The sequence below is a fragment of the Polistes canadensis genome, unplaced genomic scaffold (assembly GCF_001313835.1).
Source record: "Polistes canadensis isolate GaletaPanama2010 unplaced genomic scaffold, ASM131383v1 scaffold_92, whole genome shotgun sequence".
NCBI lineage: Eukaryota > Metazoa > Arthropoda > Insecta > Hymenoptera > Vespidae > Polistes > Polistes canadensis.
Window position 1 is genome coordinate 481,995 of NW_014569639.1, and position 21,538 is coordinate 503,532.

A 21,538-nucleotide genomic window follows, 5' to 3' on the forward strand; every position below is an offset into this window, starting at 1 on the left:
AAACAACAACAACAACAAAAAGAAAAAGAAAAATAGAAGAAAAAATTGATAACGAATTTTTCGTTTGTTTGTTTGTTTGTTATCATGGGACTCACGTAACAAAGCATCGCACGGGATTCGTCGATGAAATCAGGAGAAGAAGAAGAAGAAGAAGAAGAAGAATAGGCTTAAAGATGAAGAAATTGTTAGAATTTTTTTTTTTTTTCTTTTTTTTAAGCGTTCTTCTCTCTTCCTATAGGCGCGAATGAGAAAAATAATAAATCTTCGAGGTTGATAGAGAACAACAAAAACAAAAAAAGGGAAAAAATTCGTTCGGTATTCTGACGATGATTATTAAAACGCGCACGACGTGACTAAGAGAAAACGGAAAATTAAAGGGAACAACAGAAAAAAATGAATTCGTTTTAATTTGGATATGTGAAGAACCGTTCGTCACGATATATGTATGTATATATATATATATAGTTTGACGAGGTAAAGTATCGTTCGTGTTATAGAACCGGATGTCACCACCGTGCTCGCATGCGGACGGTTGCTCGAACACTGACTGTGCCGCGCTCTGCTGTCGACACCGTTCAGTTTCGACTTCCCGCCAATCCCCTTACACGTTTCTTCTCTTTGCTATATTCCGTTAAAACTCTTCTCTTCCGCTTTGTTCTCTCTACTTTCTCCTTTATCCTCTATACATCGAATTTTCAACCACCCTCTTTCCTACCTTCCTGCCTTTTTTTTTTCTTTCTTCCTTCCTTCTACGCAACCTCCTCCGTGAGAGAAAAAAAAAAACATAAGAATACAAAAATCTTCAATCCTTTTTTTAAAAAACAAGACGGTGATCCTTTTGGCTCTCTTCCTGTTTCTTTTTTTTTTATTTTATTTTATTCGATATTCGTTTATATTAAACAAAAGATCAAACGTATCTTCAAACGATAGAACTGGAAAATTGGATTTTAATATCTCAGAATTAAAACAAAATCAACCAGAAAAAAAAGCCTGTTTTTGATTTAATTTTATGCTCCTTCGTTGCCAGATACGTATTTTCTTTCTATTAATTTATTATTTTTCTTTTGAACACGTTAACGCAATAAAAAGAGAAATTAATTGCCGAGTAAGAGATATGATTTAGAAAGAAAATTGTTTTCAGATAAAATCCAATAACTCTCTCCTTCTCTCTCTCTCTCTCTCTCTTTTTCTCTTCTGAGAAACATATTATATATATCATAGAAATATTCTCTTTTCATTTTATCCGAGTCAAAGTATCCCCCACCCTCCACCCCTCTCACTCTCCCATCGGCTTTATAACTGTTATCCGTTTATAAGCGTGTACTCGAGATACTTTGCGATGCAAAGGTAATAATTTTAAATTGACTTCAATAGGAATTATTTCGAAAATTATATCTACATACGTGTATTCGATTACTAGTATACGTCTATAACGTTTTAGGTACACCCACCATTGCTTCTTCTTATATATATATATATATATACACACACACACACACACATACACATAGTTGATACATTTGGAAATCTGACACGTGACTCCTTGAATCTCTTTACGAGACTAAAGAGCACAGTGTTGAGGTATCGTTAAAGTAAGTACCTTTGTATATGCCGAAACGAATGGAACGTATACTTGTGTCGTGGGATATACATCGAGAGACTGATTCGATTTCATAGTTTGTCAATGTAAAGTAGTACATCGTTTGTTCGTTTAAAGGTCTATTCGTAACGATCGATTTTATGATTTTTAAATATATCTATTGTTTTAATCGTATAGAAAATATGAAATGTCAGATTAAAATTGGACAAAAAAGAAAAAAAGAAAAAATGAAGCATAGAAAATATTTATATATCGTTAAGTTTGAATCGAAACGAATGAATTATTTGTAACAAGGTATATCATTGATTTTCATTTAAATGTATTTAATTGAATTACCATTTGTAACAAACTGGTAAACGTGATTTTAACAAAAGACAGAGGGGGGTTGGTTCAGACAATTTCTACTGATCGACGACCGATTTTGGCTGGGAGAAACCGTACGATCCCTTTAAGCCATCAAGCAATAAGGGGTGTAACACGAAGTTGAAGAGTAATTAATTTCCATCGACTTGACAAAGCACTTCTTAGCTGATACGTACTACTTCGGGGAGGAGGGGGAGGGGGTCAGCCTTGTTCTACATTAGAAGCATCCTTTTTAACTGCGTGTAAATCAAGATTTATATGTATCTGTATATATATATATATATATATATATATATATGTGTGTGTGTATGTGTATGAATATATGACTACGCGAATATTTCGTGTAATTAGGATGAAGATGAAACGGACACGTAAGCGATATTCCAAAGGCTTTTCGTAAATCCCAAGGGGTGATTCTATTAGAAGACAGATAAGTTCGAGTTTGAGAATTTTCCCCATCCCAAAATTTTCCGTCGGGAATTCTTGAGCAGTTCGATAACGAGTTTCGAATAAACTATTGAAAGAGACCGCGGTTTAAAAGAAGGGGAGGGGGATGTAGGGTGAGTAGGTAACCCTCCCGACGACAGGGTCATCTAACTCTTTAATTTTTCGACTAAAATATGATGATTATAAATGTATTTACAATTGACAGTCAGGACAAAAGTGTACCGGATATACATACCTTCGGTCAAATTTCACATTCGGAAGTTTTTCTTTCTTTTTTTTTTCTTTCTTTTTATACGCAGCAATTCTATTTTGAAAGAAGAGATAAAATGAGAGGAAAGAAGAACGAGAGAGTAAGATCGACTTACGAAATAACGCAAATTCGCAAGGCAAGCTGTAAAACGATCCCCCGTCAGGGAGCAAAGCACAGGTCTGATAAGATAATACGAGAACGAAAAGAGTCCCTGTAAAAGGCATCGTGCGCCTGTAAGGAGATCTCCTCGTGACCACCACGAGGACAAGTTTTGTAGTGAGTTGGTTTATACATATATAGGCATGTACGTTGAGTAGTACTTATATTATATACCTTACCTATCTACCCAGGAGCAATCGTCGGCAGAAAGATCCGCTTCTCTTCTCACAAATTTACATTCTTTTTTAAAACTCGACGGAGTATGAAATATGCAAGGGTCGCAAGGCATATCACAGAAAAGCATGTAATACGGGAGACATCGTTTTTTCCTTCTTTTTTTTTTTTTTTTCTTTTTTTCTCCCCCTCTTTTCTTTTTTACTTTCTTTTGCATTTTTCCACGCTTCGCGTTGGCGGAGAAAATTGTACCAACTCTTTTCCCTCTCAACAGGGACGAGAAGAAAAGGAAAGAAGAAGAAGAAGAAGAAGAAGAAGAAGAAGAAGAAGAAGAAAAAATAAAACAAAAGGGTTCGTAAATAAATTAAATGATAAAATGAAAACTCGAGGTTTACGTGGGATACGAGATAGGTAAAAAAAAAAAGAGAAAATAGAAAAAAAAATAAAATAATTTTTTTTCCTCTACCGGGGAACGGAGTGAACTATTTCAAACTCAATAAATTATACTTTGACGTAATCACGTTTACGAAACAATTTTAAAAGCATTCCCTTTTCTTCAAATTACCGCGCTAGCTTGCGAATAGCGAAGAAACAGAGTCGGGAATATATCTATTTGGCTAGTGTCACAGGGATAGTGTTTCGTCGGTAAGTCAACGTCAGAAGCGAGCAACGCGATATAGTGTCGTAAGTGGGGTAGTTTTCCCTCGGGACATCGATTTCTCCCTTGTCGTTTGAAGAAACGCTTTCAGAGTTTACGCGTTTCGTCGTCCGATGGCGCTTTAACTTCGGCGCGAAACTTGCATCCATGTTTGATGGCGCTACTGACAAAAGTGAGGTTATAAAATCTTTTTGAGAGAGAGTTAGTTAGTGGGAGAAAAACGGTGACAACGGTGAGGAAAACTATAGCTAGTTATTGAAATTATTTTGTTATTTAAAATCACGCTTTTTATATTTTTTTAATATCGATATTATATATCATATTTTCTTATTATCCACGTTTATGGAAAATGCTTCGGAATTGAATTTTATGAATCGATAAATGTCATTGGTCGATGCAATTTATCAAAGACAAATCATATTCATATTCGCGGCCATATATCTACGTTTACACGGTCAACAACTGAAATTGACAAAATTTTATCGTCCCATCCCGACGTGGGAGCAGTTTCCGATTCGTTCGAATACATCGATGTCGAACTAACGATTAGGATATAATACGTGTTTAGTTAAAACGACTGTTTTCGGGGAAAATAATATGAATTTTTCTAAAAAAAAAAATATTATTTTAGATTGATCAAATTTGTGATAAGTGTTTTCGGTCTCGACCAGATCGTGAATATAAACGACAAGGGGGAAATGTTTATGGGGCTGGGGGAAAAGGAAAGAAAAAAAAAAAAGGAAAAAGCATTTCGTTGGGGAAAAAAATGGAAATGAAATCCTTTGTGGGCAAAGCTTTGTCGAGTAAATTTGGTCGAGAAAGGGGAGAGGTAGATTTCACACTGTTTGTTACCGAGTGCCCCTATCCTCGCGAGGCAATGGCAGCATACAGCAAGCGAGAAAGAAAGTGAGACGAAAAGATAGAGAAAGAAAGAAATAGCGGGAGAGAGAGAGAGAGAGAGAGAAAGAGAGAGAAAGTGAGATTCTATGCTATGAGAGATTTAGAACAATGGGGGCAAAAATTGCGAATTTTCTTGACTTAGAAACCGGCTGCCAGCTTTTGTTCAACGACGAGTGGCAGTTTGTCCGTGTCCGAGCGCTATGCATGTCCCGTTGAGATCTGTTGGCCGTCGATAAACGTTAAGCGTTTTAATGAAATACGAAAAAATATAAGGCGAAAGAGATAAATTGATTAAAAAAAAATTTACGCATTAAACCGATTGAGAAGAGGAGAAGCGGTGCAGGAATAATCAATCTTTTTTTTAACAAAAAGAAAAAGGTTTAATTTTCGCGACGATTCTTCCATTTATAACGTTCCCAAGCATTTCCAGCCATTTTCTTTTTGGGATAGCCGACTTTAAATGTTCCTACGTAAATGCTGCGTAAATCATACGTCGAATAAACTACCCCGCCAACATAAAATACATTGTCCTCGGTGAGTTTACCTATCTTGAAATGAGGCGCAGGATACTTTGCTGTTTTCATGCAAGCAACATCGTGCGAAATATAACGCGGTATAAAAGCGTGTGTCGTTATGCACGTTATAAGCGAAATAGGAAGAGCTAGTACGTTAGTATGTATGCAAGGATGAGTGCAAATATTAGTTTTGCACCGGACATTACTCCAATAACCGATATTTACCGATCATCCACTACCGATATTAACTTAGGACCCATCCAATCGCAAAACCGCGTGGAATCGTTTCGAAACTACTTTAATTGATCTTATCATGTCGACCAATGCTTGTTAAAATAAAGTAATAATCGGTAAACATTAATGATCGAGAGTCGTTTCTTAAACCACCTCTAATGAATTATTGAAATAATCGTTTCGTTTAATCTATCAGTTCTTTAATACGTTTAATGTCGGATGGTTACACGCTGGATTTTCCATTCCCGACACACCATTGTTGGTTATTTTATATTAAACGAAATATTATCGTGAAATAATTTAGAATATCGTCAGCTAATATTATGTATAATTAAATTTTCATTTTCGTGGGTCAATTATGTTCTCACGCGGCACGAATTATTTTTCAATTAACAATCGTTTCTTCTTTTATTAATTTTTTTCATTTTTTCTTACTTTCATTGATATAGGGGAAAACGGTTGTATAAAATTCTCACGGATTTATAATTAATTAACCAAGAGGTAAGAAATAATTTCAGTTATCTGAGATTCTAAAATGTAAAATAATATTTTATTATGTGTTCCGTACAGAAACGTTTGGCACACAAGCCTTTGGGCTATTCGTTGGATTTTCTCTCAAATGTCTGTATATTATTATAGAAAATATTTATTATTCAGAAATTTGTTGGAAGCATACTAAATAATAATTAAACAATAATAATTATATGTCATGTTTTGTATACGCGATTATTTATTCAGACAGATGGTATAACTCGGCGGGGGTTAATTTTTAATCTAAAAAAGGAAACAAAAGTTCGCGAGTAAAACATTTTAAAGAAAATCTAAGAAGTCAAATTTTTTCTATTTTACTTGTACACGTTGTTTTTCTCATTCGTATACACCATGTGTAATTTATATTATACCTTACACGTTTCTCTCTGTCCAGTAATGATTTTATTGATATTACAAATATAATAACTCATGTTTTCTAAGCATTTACAATGAACGCAATTACGTGATCATTCGTGATTCATGCGGCTTGAACGGAAAATCACATGAAGATTATCCGGCATTAAACGTATCTAGAACAAAAGTTGGGATGCATATTCGATGATTTGATTAATGCAAATGTACGGATTAACGGATAAGAAATTTTCGATTGTCAATTAAATAAATTATTGGCAACTTACGGCGACAAAGTGATTATTAAGGATTACAAAGATTAAGTGCAATGAAAATTGGCATAATTAAAACTGCAGTACTAATGCATACTAGTTTTGTTTTCATTATCATGATTATCACTTAAGTATTGCTCGGTCTAACTTCGTTGGTAGAGTGTACGAATGCGCTAGCTGCAAATATGCATACCTAATTACATTTCTGTATTCAAAGACAATCGCACACGTATGCACACATTCAAACGTATTACGTTGGAAAAACTTCGATCATAAGAATTAAGCGTTATCATCCAAATTAAACATTTCTATCTTGTGGAATAATAGGAAAGTTTCTTTCAAATCAATTTTCGAATAATACGAAATTATCGTAGAAAATTACGTATCGAATAAATGAGAGAATCGATTTAACGTATTTGATTTTGCTAACGGAGCAAAGTCATTAGCAAAAGTTTATTTCGATTTTCTCAAGTAATACGAATTCGTTCTTATTCGAGACACGGAAATATAAATCGTCGGATTGACAACAAAAATTGATGATAAGTACGGCGAAACTTTTTTTTTTTGTTTTTATTTCTTTTTTTTTTATCTATCTTCCACGAGAAAACAAATTCACGATATTTCAAATTTCTTTGCGAAATTTATTTACGTCAAATAAAATGTTATTATTATAACGTCTACGATTATATTATCCATTCATAGAATATATATTCGTGTAACGTTATAAAATGATTTGTATCATCGAAGTATCATGCAACCGTTTCAGATTCTAATGACCGTCCATAAAAAGTGAGAAAGAAATATATTGAGAGAGAGAGAGAGAGAGAGAGAGAGACTATTTATGATGCACGACGCGTCTACGCACATTTACGCGAATATATTTTACGGATATTCTTTCTTACTCATGGAAACCATAAAGGACATTGTGGTAGTTGATTTTTACGATTTACGCAAAAAGATTACTCGATATACATTTAGCTAACATAAGAGAGAGATAGAGAGAGAAGAAAGAGAAGATATTTGAGCGGTAGCTTGTGGGAGACTCGTAAAATATAATAGCCACTTTCGATGCCACATTTATATTCGCATATATACATACATACATACATATTTACATGCATCTGCATGTAATATACGTAAGCGTTAATTTGTGAAATTGGTTAACTCTTGATATAATTAGCTATAACATGAAATATAACTATAAACTAACTAATTAAAATATTAACGAAGGCAGAATTATTATACTTCAATTAGATAATATATAAATTAGGAAGCCGAGTAATAGTTGAGGTATACAAAAATTGAAATATGATTTTAATCTTAAGACAAATTTTCTTCGATTTTCAAATTTTTCTTCTAAAATTTCTAATTATTTTTGTGTATAAAACGTAGAGTATCGACGATTCGACTAAATTATACACGATTTTAAATAAATATTTAATGAGATTCGTTTCGATCATCGTTAAAGTACCGTCTGTCTGTCTTTGATATTATGGTATTATCGATATTATCTGTGCTTAAATATTCGTATAATAAATAATTTCTCATCGAACGAATGGAAATCGGTTAATTGAACGTAAGTAGGTATGCTGTTACAGTAAGGGAACAGTGTTATCAGAATAGTTAACGTGATCGAAAGGAATAGTTGATTATTACTAAATTCAGTGTTATACTTAATACTTTAATAAGATTGAGAATCTCTTTGTGGAATGGATATAGAATGGATCCTTTGAAAATGATCATGTCATTGAAAATGGATTACTAACCTTATTCAAATATCAAATATACAATAGTGTAAGACGAGGGTAACAAACCACATTGTCTAAGAACTTTCTAAAGTTGCATTACGCAAAGTCTTGACTTAGGAGAGATTAAATGTTTCGTATAAAGTCTTGCTTGTATGATGATAACGTAATGCAGTTTTACTTGAAAACTTACTTTATCTACTTGCTTTAACGTTTCTAAGTGACAAAGATTAAACGAATATCACGAGTATAGCGTAATCTTTAACCTTTCTTACTGTATTTCGATGATCACAATTATGAAACATTATAATAATAGAAACTAAGAAGTTAATATATGCATATTATATATAGCGTTATAGATATGATATATTTTCTAACATTAATCAAACGAGATATTTGTTTGTCTATTTAATATTTGAACAGTCCCGATGATACAGAGGTATTTTGAAAAGCGTAACTGGAGTATCGTGGATTGAAATATGCACTCGACATTTTTCATATCCCATCGATGGGACCCGACACATAGACGATTAATTGATTTAATATTTTATGTACTAACATACATGTGAATTAGATCAACACGTTTGCTATTTACAAGAGGAAGAGAGAGAGAGTGATAGGAATAAAAGAGATAGCCAAACACGATTCGGTAAACCACTTTAACGAAATATTTATTAAACGAGTGGGGAGGATAGAGGAAGAGCAAAAACGTTTTACGAAGGTAACTGTTACCGATATTCCGTATCTTTATTTTTCTCTCTCTCTCTTTCTCTTCGAGTCATAAAAAGAAACGAGATCATGGTAAATGCATGAAACTCCTCCTTCTCTTCTTACTCTCTTGTGGATGCCTAACGCTGGTCCTGAACGAACGATCAACGAGCACGAACATTAAAGCACGAAACATTTTAGGTGAAAACAGTTAGCGAACATTAGAGAACGTCGTGATTCGCTGACAGTGCAGGTGACGAATTGCACTACTGGGATAGATTACGTTTGCCGTTGCACACCAAGCCCCATCGTATCTGCCCGTTTACTCGTTCATTTCAACAAATATATGTGTGTGTGTGTGTAATATTATACACAATACGTTTATATACGTGGGAAAACACGAATGAGGCATGAATTCGCGCGTAACTAAACGGCTCGCACAAATGATATTCGCATTAATGAATTGATGCACCTCTTCTACCGATTGAATATTACATATTTGATTCGTATTCATTGTTGGTAGATAAAAAGGAAAAAAGAAAAAAAAACAAAAGAGAGAGAAAGAGAGAAAAGAATCATTTCGATCGAATACTTTCCGAGCGTGTTATTGACAGGTATTAATCCGTAAAATGTAGTCGTAGTATAATATTATCGAAAATCTGTTACGATATATATTCCGGTAAAACGATGTTCACACCGCTCATCACGACTTTTTGATATCGTTTGACGTTAAAAACGATCATTATCCGTCGTCTAGCTGGTAGAAAAATAAAAAAAAAAAAAGAAAAAGAAAAAAAAAGAAATAAAATGACAGTTTAATGAGTATTTATCGCGCTTTTATATCAATGATAGAGAAATACGCTTCGTTCGGCAAAACCTTTCGTCGATTATTAAACAATTGGGTTTTCATTTTCGTTGTAGCCACACACAGTTAAATGATATAATCGTAATATATTTTACACGCTCGAACGACAAATGGTGCTGGTAGATTACAATCTATTTATATTCAGGATACGTCAATTCGAATCTTTAAAATATTACGAGAAAAGAAACAAGTGTGTAGAGACATTTAACACAATCTGGATATTGTTCGTTATTACATATATAAATATATATAAATATATTTTGTTGTTGTTGTTGTTGAAATTTATTTATTCAAATTTATTTTTTCAACAGTTCTGACGGTAACTAACGAAGCGTTGCTAAATGTCTGAAATTACAGCACTTTGCGCTTCGCTGCTTAACTTCTCAGTGCTTGATCTTATTTGCAAAAACGTAAACCCTTCACTCTCTCTTTCTCTCTTCCTCTTCCTCTTCCTCTCCAACTCTTTCTCTCTTATCTTCTCGGGGTGCAACATCGTTCCGGAGGAAAAGAAGAGGTCGTAAATTAAGTGCACGCCCGGATAAAACTGAAAGACCGCTTTACTTTTCTATCTCTGATGAGCGTTTCAGCAGTAATATGAAACAACGTATCGTTTTCTCTCTTATTCTCTCATCTTCTTTATATAACTCCCCCCACCCCCTTTCTCTTGTTCAGCGTCTCGTGCGTAGAGTTTCTTACTTGTTACTAGAAAAAAAAAAAGAAAAGAAATGTTTAGAAAAAAAAAAATTAAAGCTCGAAACGTTCATTTTCTATCCATCTTTTTCTTTTCCCTTTCTTCTTTTTTATTCCTTGTCTATTTTCTCACATTTTCGAACAGGTTGGTCCGATGGTGTTGGTTCGAAACGAAAAGGGAATATTACGTTGGTCGTGTAATGTCATGCCTGTTAGTAGGAAAATTTGCTTGTACGTTGGACGTCGTAGGTGTCAAGGTTTTACTTACGATAACTCGATCATCGCCATGACGATGGTTCCAGTGGAAAAGCGAAGCGAATTGGGTCACTGGCTGGCCCGAAGCTTTGCGAACTTCGTAGAACTAAAGCTGTTCCGTTATATTCCCCTTGCTCGTGTTACGATTTACGCATACGACTTTAAAGCGTATGATTCTTTTCAAAGAGGACGTTATGACTACTACTACGACAACGACGACTATGACGAGGACGACGACTACGACGAAACTAGAAAAATGGGTTGAACGAAAATCTGTGTCAAATTTTTCCGCAGTCCTAGACTTGACTTGACTACTACTATTACTACTACTACTACTACTATTACTCTTAGTACGTTCATTCGTTCGACTAAGAGTTTAACGCGATGTTTGTTCTACTTGGTAAAAACGAGATCGCGAGAATCAAGAGGAAGGAAAAGTAGTAAAAAAAAAAAAAAAAAAAACAAAGAAATGAAGTAGAAAAAATAAAAATAAAATTAAACTTTATTAGAAAGTAGAGTGTGTTTATATGTAAATTATATCACCTTAACGCGTCGTAATTATAGTCATAATAATAGACGAGCATTATTATCTGGTATAAAAATCGTTCGTTCGATTTGAAAGAAAATTAACGAAATTTATCGATAAACGTTGGGGTATCGACATTTCACGAGAATTTGTCGCGTCCTATCGTAAAAAAAAAAAAAAACAAAAAAAAGTTTTTAATTGCAGGAATGAATTGCTTACTAAACTCAACAATAAAAAGAAAAAGAAAAAAAAAACAGAAGTAATTCGGACAAATCGGGAGACCCAGTCGCGAACGACTAAAGGGTTTTTTTTTATTTTTGGCGTATGTCCAGTAGTAACGTTGCCCTGTCCTCGCCCCCGCCCCCCTTTACCCGTTCCCCTCTCTGAAAACCTCCGCATCACGTTTCGAAAGGTTTATATTTTATTTCACAAAGGGACAGAGGTGTGTTTTATTTCGTTCTATTCACGTAGACGATAAATGCAGGTAGATGAATAACAGTTGCAACACTTCTCTCTCTGTGTTACTTACTTGAATATTTTCCTTTGGCTTTTTTTTTTTTTTTACGCAAGAAGCAGAAATTTTGAAGAAGAAGAAGAAGAAGACGAGAAAGTCTCGAGAGTTAGAGGTAGAACTCAACCCACCTGGGCCCATCCTTCCACCCCCTTATAGTATATTCCCAAGGCATCTTAAAACTCGTATTTCCGCATCGTCGAAATACACACGAGGAATCCAACGTTAAATATTTAATTGGTACTTTAGAAGTTGCGCAACCGAATCTAAATCGGATGACTCACGGATTCGTGAGGTTAACGTTGCTACTGATATATTGTGTCGCGGAAATGACGAAATAGGTCACCCATGAGTTTGCGTCTACTCCCTGCCCTGCAGGCTTCAACAACGACCCCCCCCCCCACCAATCCCCTTCAACCACCACCTTCCTCGGCCGCCAACTTTTCTATACATTGACAATATGATTTTTGTCCTTATATTAGTTTAGCATTCCCCCTGTTTTTAATATCCTTCTGCTACCCTTTTACCAGAGCCCGTATTCCTTTTTTCTTTTTTAATCGAACGATCAAACGAATCGTACTCGAGTTACGATAGATTTTTCTTTCTTTCTTAGTTAGTATTTTTTTTTTCTCTCTCTTGGCGAGGAGAATGATTTTTTTGTTAATTATTGTACCTTTCTTTCTTTTCCTCCATCTTTCTTTTTATTTTTATCCACGTTTTCATTAAGATCTAGTTAAAAAAGAAAACAAAAGAAAGAAAAAAAATAAAACGTTAGAAGTTTTCGAACGATAAAATAAGGGCAACGTGGGTAAGGGTAAAGAGTTTAGTTTCTCTTCGATTTTCATGTATCCATAGAGAAGTAGTAACTTTAGTTTGCCCTAGCATCGTAGTATTCTCCAGTTAGTCGAAGTTGAACGAAGCTTACGGAATAACAGGGACTTGCTTAGAGTAGCTCGCTTAGAAAGTTGATCATCAACATAAGAGGAAAATGAGATTTAGCGAGGGAATCGATGTTAAAGATAATTTATAGTCGAAAATGAAAGATGAATATATGATATTCGGAAAAAATAAGGATAACTGAAAATAATTTCATAAGTATTCTTTTTTTATAACGTTAATTAGATATGTGTGTTAAATAATAATATATCTAATTGATAAATAGATATTTATTTATTATATTTATATTTTATTTTTATATTTTTTATTTATATATTTTATATTATATATATATTTTATTATTTATAGATAAAATAGATAATATGTGTTATATATGAGCTGCGTAAGTAAATAAATTGTTTAGTTTAACGAATCATTATTTATCTCTCTCTCTTTCTCTCTTAATCCTCATTTAAAAAATAATTCACGGATCAATTACTTCACAAGTCCCCGAGACGGATTGATAATTAATGTTGAAACGCGTTGTTGGCGAAGAAAGTGGGCCGGCATTGGGGTCGGATAATGAAATAATTTAGGTTAGTGCGAAACTTTTAACTCCTACAACGGAGACAGACATATATATATAAAATTCAACCGTAAGATTAATCCGTTAAAAGCATCGAAGAGAATGAGGGGGGGGGATCGGGGAGTGGGAGGGTAAACGTTGAGAAGAGAAAGAGAAAGAGAAATAGCAGTAAAGTAGAAGTAGCAGTAGCGTGTCAAAAGATAGTTGGAAGAGGATGGACAAAAGTCATGGACGAAAAGGGTTAAGAGGGTAAGAGGTGGTAAGAGGGGAGTTGAGGGGGTTTGAGGGGGTAGTTCGTACTTGCGGTAGAAACCTTTCGGCTTCGTGCCAGGAAATGGACGCCGAAGCGTTAGTCGTTCCCAAAAACTCCTTCTCTTTTTCTTTCCTCTTCTATCAAGCATCGTTGTTACCTGTCTCTTCTTCCTTTCCCCCTCCCCCTCCCACTCCCACTCCTACTCCTACTATCCAACCCTTAGCCCTCGACGTAAAGCTCTAAACTTCTGATTCGTAGTTCAAATCTCTCTCTCTCTCTCTCTCTCTCTCTCTCTCTTTCTTTTTCTCTTGACTTTCTACGCGTTTCGATTTACCGAGAGGAAAACTCTTCGTTCACTTTTTATCGAATAATCCTTGTACTACTTTTCAAAATGCAACCAATCCGCATCCGTCTCAATATTCTATCTCTCCGTCTTTATCTATCTATCTATCTATCTGTTCTTTTTTTTTTTTTAAACCGAACCTAGCGTATCCACGTAGCCTTTCTTTTTCTCTTCTTTTTTTTCCCTTTTCTTTGTTACCATTATTCTCGTCAAAAGGGAAAACTTCGTTAATTTTTTGTCTCGTCCATGGGGAAAATACTTTGTAACAGCACGTGTGCGTTGTGTTAAAAATTTGATCTTAAATGAAATTGCAAATTTCCGTCTCTCCCCCTTTTTATCTTTCGTTGTTTAATCCTATTGCATATCATCGTCTACGATAAACTTTTACTCGTGTAATATACTTTTACGATACGCCCTAGATCACGATTTTAGAATTTAGACAGATTGTTTCTCGATATAATCCATCGTTTTCTATAACGACACGATAGTTTTAAATAATTCATTAGAAAATTGCGAAATGACGAGAGAATTTGTGGGATGATAAATTTTCTTCGAAATGTATATGATATTATCCTTTAACAGATTTAGCGTAAATTAATGATAAAACATCAACGAGGTACGTTGAAATTTTCATCATTCTTGAAACTCGAAGTTCGTTGCATTAAAGATTCGGCAAATTTCTTGGAATCTTCGAAGTTTTCCCAACCGACGTGTACATCGATATTGCATTAAACTAAACGCTTTTTGCGTTAAATATTTGCAAACTTTTCGGAGAATAGTTTTTCTGCTTGAGGGTAATGAGAGAATAAATAATTAATTAATAATATTTAAATGTGTGCGATTTAAATACTCGGTGTTATTTAATAAACCATAACTATAAATAGATACGAGATGAGAATACATTTTCTGGCATATATCATAATTAATCCAAATTTAATGAATTCGTTTTCTGTCGTCAAAATTTATAATAGTTTTTGTTCAAACATAAAGAACCCACATTTGTTCATACCAGAAAGGTGATTATTATCAATCATACGTTTGATTCGTTAATACGAAATTCGATATTATATAATTCAATGAAAAGATTTATATTTTATCCAAAATCCGTATCTAAATCACCGTAGATTATTATCGATATATAATATACCGTATAAAATTTATGAAATTCAATCGAGAAAATAAAATGAGAAATATTCGCGTTGAGTGGTCTACAAAATTGATTCTAAAATCGACCAACCACCTTCGAGTATATTCGCCAAAGTGGAAGAAGCATTGAATTAACGTCGAACGAATTTATTCGGTCGAAAGATAGATCGAAAAAGAAAATTAGAAAATTAAAGAAAGAGAGAGAGAGAGAGAGAGAGAGAGAGAGAGAGAAATGAGAATAAAAATGTAACCTTCGTGATAAAGATTGTCCTTCCTTCCATCGACATTGATTATTATCATCGTGATAATTACTTTCGTTATGTAAATCTAATGTAATTTGCTGGCAGCTAACGATCGCGAATCAAGTCACGAAAGGTGCCAAGTAATCTTACGACGATATTGTTCATACTATGCCAATGTTAGAAATTTCTTCGTTTTCTGTTTCACTCTCTGTCTCTCTCTCTCTCTCTCGTTCTCTTTTCTTCGTGTAATTACAAACACCTTGGTCACATTTTTTTCCAGGGAATAGACTGAAACATCCAACCAAACATTTTTACTCTCAGTGATGATTCTCCTAACGTTAAAGAATTCACAAAATGAACTATACAAAAATGTATACGTGTATTTTAATAGTTCTATTTCGTACGAATGTAGTTCGCAATCTCATACTCACTCTTCCCTCTATTTCTCTCGTTCTCTTTCTGTCTCTTATTTTCACTCATGTCACTCAGTAATGCGGCATTCGGCTACAGCTTTTGTTCTCGCCGTAAATTCACAAGGGTAGACGCTTCAACGCACAACGCAAACACATTACATGGCATAGGTATATATATATATGTGTGTGTGTGGGCACGTATATATGCAGAATCCTTCGTTTGGATTTTAAATTCGCGACCTAGAATAATAATGAGATAGATACGATGATGTATGGAACGAATGGGGAGAAGAAGAAGAAGAAAAAGAAAGAGAAACCAAGGGAACAAACTTTCCAAGAACTCGTGAGCGTGAAAATACGAGAGAAAGAGAGAAAGAGATCAGACGACGACAATGAACTTGCAGTTGTCTAGGTTCCTAACAAACGAAGAAACCTAATGAGAGAATTTACGAAGGTACCGAAATGAGAGGGACTTGTAAAAAGAGAACTGACTACATTAGTCGGTGTTATTACGGATAGACAACTACTATCCAGTGGACGATTATGTTCAAGATGATAATTAGGGAGACGTTCTGTTGTCATAAAGATATTACCAGAGAAAATGAGTATGGCAAAAGTAGAATTCATCATAAGAAGTGCCCGAGAGAATTGTTAAGTACGGAGGAGGATAGATGAAAAAGTTTAGTTGAAGAAGTTTATATATACATATATATATATATATGCGATAAAGGTAATGAATCCCATGGAAGGTTGGTGGATCGATCATCTCACCTAGTAACAACGAGAATTGAGAACACGGCTTTGAGTAACCGCTTTTATTACTAACCTCATCTCCCCGGATAAAGTGTGGATCATATGAGACAAGTTTCAAGGGCCGAAATACCAACGAAGAGTTAAGGCTCAGCATTATTACCTACACGATGAAAAATGATGTTTCCGTTTCTCCGGTATGCCGTTTTATATGTCGGTGTAAAATACAAGAAAAAAAAAAAAAGGGGGAAAATAAGAGAAAAAATCTGTGATAATTCGGATTCTCGCGTTACTTTACGTAATATATATATAAAAAAAAAAAGAAAATTTTATATTACAATATAGCAGATGGATATATTTTCATGTAATTTCGTCGTATATGTTTTAAACAGCAACAATTTTCTAATATTCCAAGGTAATAATTACGAAGTCAATTGACTTTTCTTAAACAATGGTCGATATTTCGAAACGTAATTAATAACTTTGACATTTTGCAATGAGTAAAACGGGCAATAGACTATAACGAGTTTCATGGTGTTGACCTAATTAAAATGAAGTCTCTAGCATTTATGAGTAAGTTATGTACAGGTATGCACGTCCGAGTTTGTGTATGCGTTTAAAAGAGGAAACGAGAAAGAGAAAGAGAAAGAGAGAAAGAGAGAGAGAAAGAGAGAGGAAGGGAGACGAGTAGTCACCATCTAGTTTCGACTTTCACGAATTGTTCCCGAGATCGTAAATAAGGTATAATGACTTCCGTACTTGTAAGAGCTCGAACTCGTTTGATAATAAACCAAGTTCTAAAGGAAATTACTTTAGAAAGTGATGTAACAACGTAGAAAATAGGATATCGACCGGGTAAAATTATCTTACGAAGTTCATTTTTAATATAGAATGAGCATGGGGTACCCACCCCTTTGGAAAAAGAATTCACTTTATTATTAGGACAAAAAATATAACGTAAGTGGTATTTCACAATTTAATATTCGAGAATATTTTTCTATGTTTCCTCAGAGAGAAAGAGAGAGAGAGAGAGAGAGAGAGAGAGAGAGGGTGGAGGGGGTACATAAAATGAGCTCTTATGAACTTATTAAGATTTTACAAAAGTGGTAGTAGAACACAGATGAGTTGGGAAACGCGTCGTTGATAAGTCGAGAATGACATCGAGCTTTGCGAGTGCTTGTGTGGTGAAATGTGGGGATGGGTGGGGGAGGGGTTGGTAATTAAGAGTATGACGTTCCTAGGGGAGAACCAAGCTGCTCCGCTAATCTAGCGAATTCGACGTAGTTTCAGAGTCACGAAACGTATGACGAGTGTTATCCGTACTATCTCTTCTACCCAAAGGTATCAAACGTGAGGAGAACTTCATGAGAAGGGTGGATATTGCGAGCCTGAAAGTTCTTGTCTTCGATTAAGCTCGTATAACCGCATTCCGTGAGTGCTGCTTATCCTTCCGATTAATTAGAACAGAAGGATAATGCGCTACGTAAAGAAAGAGATAGATAGATAGATAGATAGATAAAGAAAGATAGAGAGAGAGAGAGAGAGAGAGAGAGCTTTATCTGTTGAATTATGTAAGAAAAGCAAACATTTTAAACATTGTCGCGATGAACGCATATCTTTGTTTCTTTCATCGAGACTATGGATGAATATGAAATAAAGTTTAAACATTGACACGCTCGATTAAGTTTCCTATACACGTTAAACGAATACTTGTGTATGTGTATAATGTATATATACGTGTAGAAATATAATATATATATATATATATATATATATATATATAAGATAATGCCTACGTATAAATTTCCTAGCATGTGTGGGTTGAGAAAGTGCGAAGAAAACGATTTTACTCTCTCTCTCTCTCTCTCTCTCTCTCTCTTTTTTTCTTTCCACGTTGACGTTTGAGAATGTTAGATAGGTAAAGGGTCGGAACGAGATAAGGTGAGTAGTTCAATAGATATGTCGGATACACGATGCAAAAAGAAAAAGATAAAGTCGAGACGTTTATTTTAACTTTCAATATACATAATACTCGTCTGTTTTTCTAATAAAATCATTGACTCGTAAACGACAAGATAATTTTTAATACGAGATGATGGTAAAGATAAAAAAAAAAAAAAAAAAAAAAAAAAAAAAAAAAAAAGATAAGATTATATATTTGTATATTATATATGAAAGATGTTAAATTTAGAAGAAAATTTGTTTATACGAATATCGTTATCGAAGATTTTTCGGCTAACTTAGATAATCGAATGGAAGTATGGTGGAAGTATGGTATGTGTATTACAGACACGCACCACGTATACATCCTTCCTTCCCCATGAGTTTAAGCTTATTTGCTCTTTCAGAGGCACGACCCAGTTCCCTCATTCACTTCCGCTCACTCGCTCGCATCTATTGCAAACCTGTCTTCTTCTTCTTCTTCTTCTTATTCTTCTTTTTCTTCGTCTATTTATTTCTAACCGACAAAGAGTTTGAACGTGCCAACGCGTTGTCTCTCCCTTAGGGATCATATTTACAAAATTTAGGAAACGCGTGTTTGGAATAATAATAAAAAACAGAAAGGAAACCTTACACATTTACGATCAAACGATTCCCACTATTCTAACAAATTTTACGTTCGACGAAAGTATACATTATCGAATAAAAATACACACACGCAAAACCCGTTTGTTTGCAACGTGAGATCCAACCAAATTGTTGTTGTTTATTATATATTTTCTCGATTGAGAGTATAAAGAAAAAGAAAATGTATAGAAACAAATAGAGAAAGATAGATAGAGAAATAGACATACACACACACACACACACACATATGAGTTTATAAATTTTAAACGTCGGGATCTGATGCTAAAAGAGATAAATCTAAGTGAAATCAACGCTAGATACGCGCTTGCTTTATCTAACATAAAAGTGAGCATAGCGCATTAAAGCTGAAGATTTTCTCTTTCTTTCTCATTGTCCGTCCGATTTCAAGCTTGCTCCTACGTTCCAGCACAAAGGAACCCTCGCAAAACGATAAACTAGAGCTATCTGGATTTCATGGGTAATAGAAGTGCTGGCAAACGTAAAAGTACTTCGTTCTTCGCGTAGAGAGAAAAAGAGAGAAAAAGAAAGAGAGAGAGAGAGAGAGAGAGAGAGAGAGAGAGAGAGAGAGAGAGAGAGAGAGAGATCGATAAGAGTTACGGGTGCTATCGACTGTTCTCTTTCGTTTCTCCTTCCACCTTCACTTTTCTGACTGTTTTTCTCTCTCACTCTCTCTCTTTTTCTTTCTCTTTATTTTTCTTTCTCTCTCTCTCTCTCTCTTTTTTTGTTTGTTCACAGGACACTCGGCAATCGTTCTATCCACGTCCACCACGAACATTTTTGCTACACACTTATTGTCCTTTTACGAGTATACTCTCTTTTACGAATTCTCTAAAAAAAGCAAAGCATTCTCTCTCTCTCTCTTTTTCTATCTCTCTCTCTCTCTCTCTCTCTCTCTCTCTCTGTCGAATCGATTTCATTGAAGAGGAACGTTCTCGATGCTCGATGAATACCAACGATATTTTAGTTGTTTAACAAGTACCACGCAAACATTTCGTTAACTTTAGGTAAATATAACAAGTAGATATTATTGGACGAAGAATATAAGTTTAACGTTAGTTAGTTCCTCTGTTTGATCCTTTTTCGTTATCGATATCGATCGATATTCGTTCGTTCGGAAATTGGGAAGAATTGAATGAAGTATTTTGTTGTTAGTTTTAATATTGCGAATTTTGGAATGAAATTTTCGACCGGAAGAGAAGAAGAAAAAGAAAAAATAACAACTTAAATATAATATAATACTTGAACTGTTTTTTTTTTTGCTAAGAAAAGCTCACTCATCTATCGATGCTAAGTTAATCCACTTATTGTGTGGCGTTAGTGGTTGTACATCGATGATATCAATCAGCCAACAGGTTAAGCTACTTAATATCGTGTCATAATAGATATATATTCTCACGTACGATACGATGTAATACAACAGTAGATTATTTCTAATTCTTACAAAGATAATACATACGTGATTGTAACAACGACGCGTACAGAGGACAAAAAAAAAAACAAGATTTCTTAACAAATCGTTGTTACTCGTCAAACTATTATCACTACAAAAAATTCAGTGTCCTCGTTTTTTCCTATACGATGTCCGTTTGACCGAAGAAACGTTTTTAAACTTGTGGGGTGGGTGGGTGGTAAAAAAAAAAAAAAAAAAGAAAAGGAATTCTTCTGACGAACGAATTTTTCCCGCATATATACCACCCCTCTCATCCAACTATTCATTATATTCTCTAATCTGTAACCCATCGAGAACGAAAAGTTTAATAGAACGGGATAAAAAAAAAAAAAAAGAAAGGAAAGGAACAAAAAGGTAGATAGATAGATAGATAGAGAAAGAGAGATAGATAAAAGTCGATGATATTTGATTTTTCGATGGAAAAGTCGTAGCACTCTGATTGCTGAATCGTTAGGTGACAGTGGTACAAGGTCGATGACGGGTCAGGCTTAGAGATAGATCAGTGAATTGAATCACCTTTATCGGAGTAAGCACGGATACGGCTTACTGAGCGCTAGATTGGATATCTCTCTTCCAAACGTGATTCGATCCTACATACATAGTTTCCCTCTTTCTCTCTCTCTCTCTATATATATATGGGCGCGAAGAGTTACACGACTGGTTTCATTGTCGTGCAACACCGTTTCCACGTCGTTGTCGCGAATCAGTTTTCAGCTCAGTTACTTCCGATGTAATACGAATATTCTCTTTTCGTCATCGTCGTCGTCCAATTGGTCGACTCAACTCAACATCATAAAACAATCAACGAGGTTCGTACGAAAATGTTTTCCTCGTATATAATTGTTTTTTTTTTTTTTTTTTTTCTTGTAAATTTTATTTTGTTTTGTACCTGCTATCATCCTCCTTATATTTATTTCAATCCTTCCATCGTCCACTTCCCCGCGTTTTATTTTTTTTCTTTTTCCGATCTCTTCTTTTTTTTATATTTTTCGTCGTTCGAAAAAAGAAAAGAAAAAAAAAAAAAGAACCACCGACATTTGTGGCGGTTAGGATGAGCAAAAGCGTCGATACGCGCAAATGAATGCATTGTGACTCTTGACTGAAAGTAAAACGTCCGAGATTGTACGTGAGCTTTC

At 34.6% G+C, this 21,538-nt stretch overlaps 1 protein-coding gene across 11 annotated transcripts in view; it reads right to left on the reverse strand.

Annotated features, from left to right (window-relative positions):
* Window positions 1–21,538, reverse strand: part of LOC106787108 (peripheral plasma membrane protein CASK) — a 108,630-nt gene that overhangs the window by 29,460 nt on the left and 57,632 nt on the right. Inside the window, exon 1 of one of the 11 annotated variants that reach the window (XM_014749195.1) lies at window positions 96–168. The exons of the other annotated variants lie outside the window; for them this stretch is intronic. Coding sequence (XP_014604681.1) covers window positions 96–107 — 12 coding nt within the window. The 5' untranslated portion in view covers window positions 108–168. Of the gene's footprint in view, window positions 1–95; window positions 169–21,538 lie in introns of those variants that run through there. 11 annotated transcript variants of the gene reach the window in all.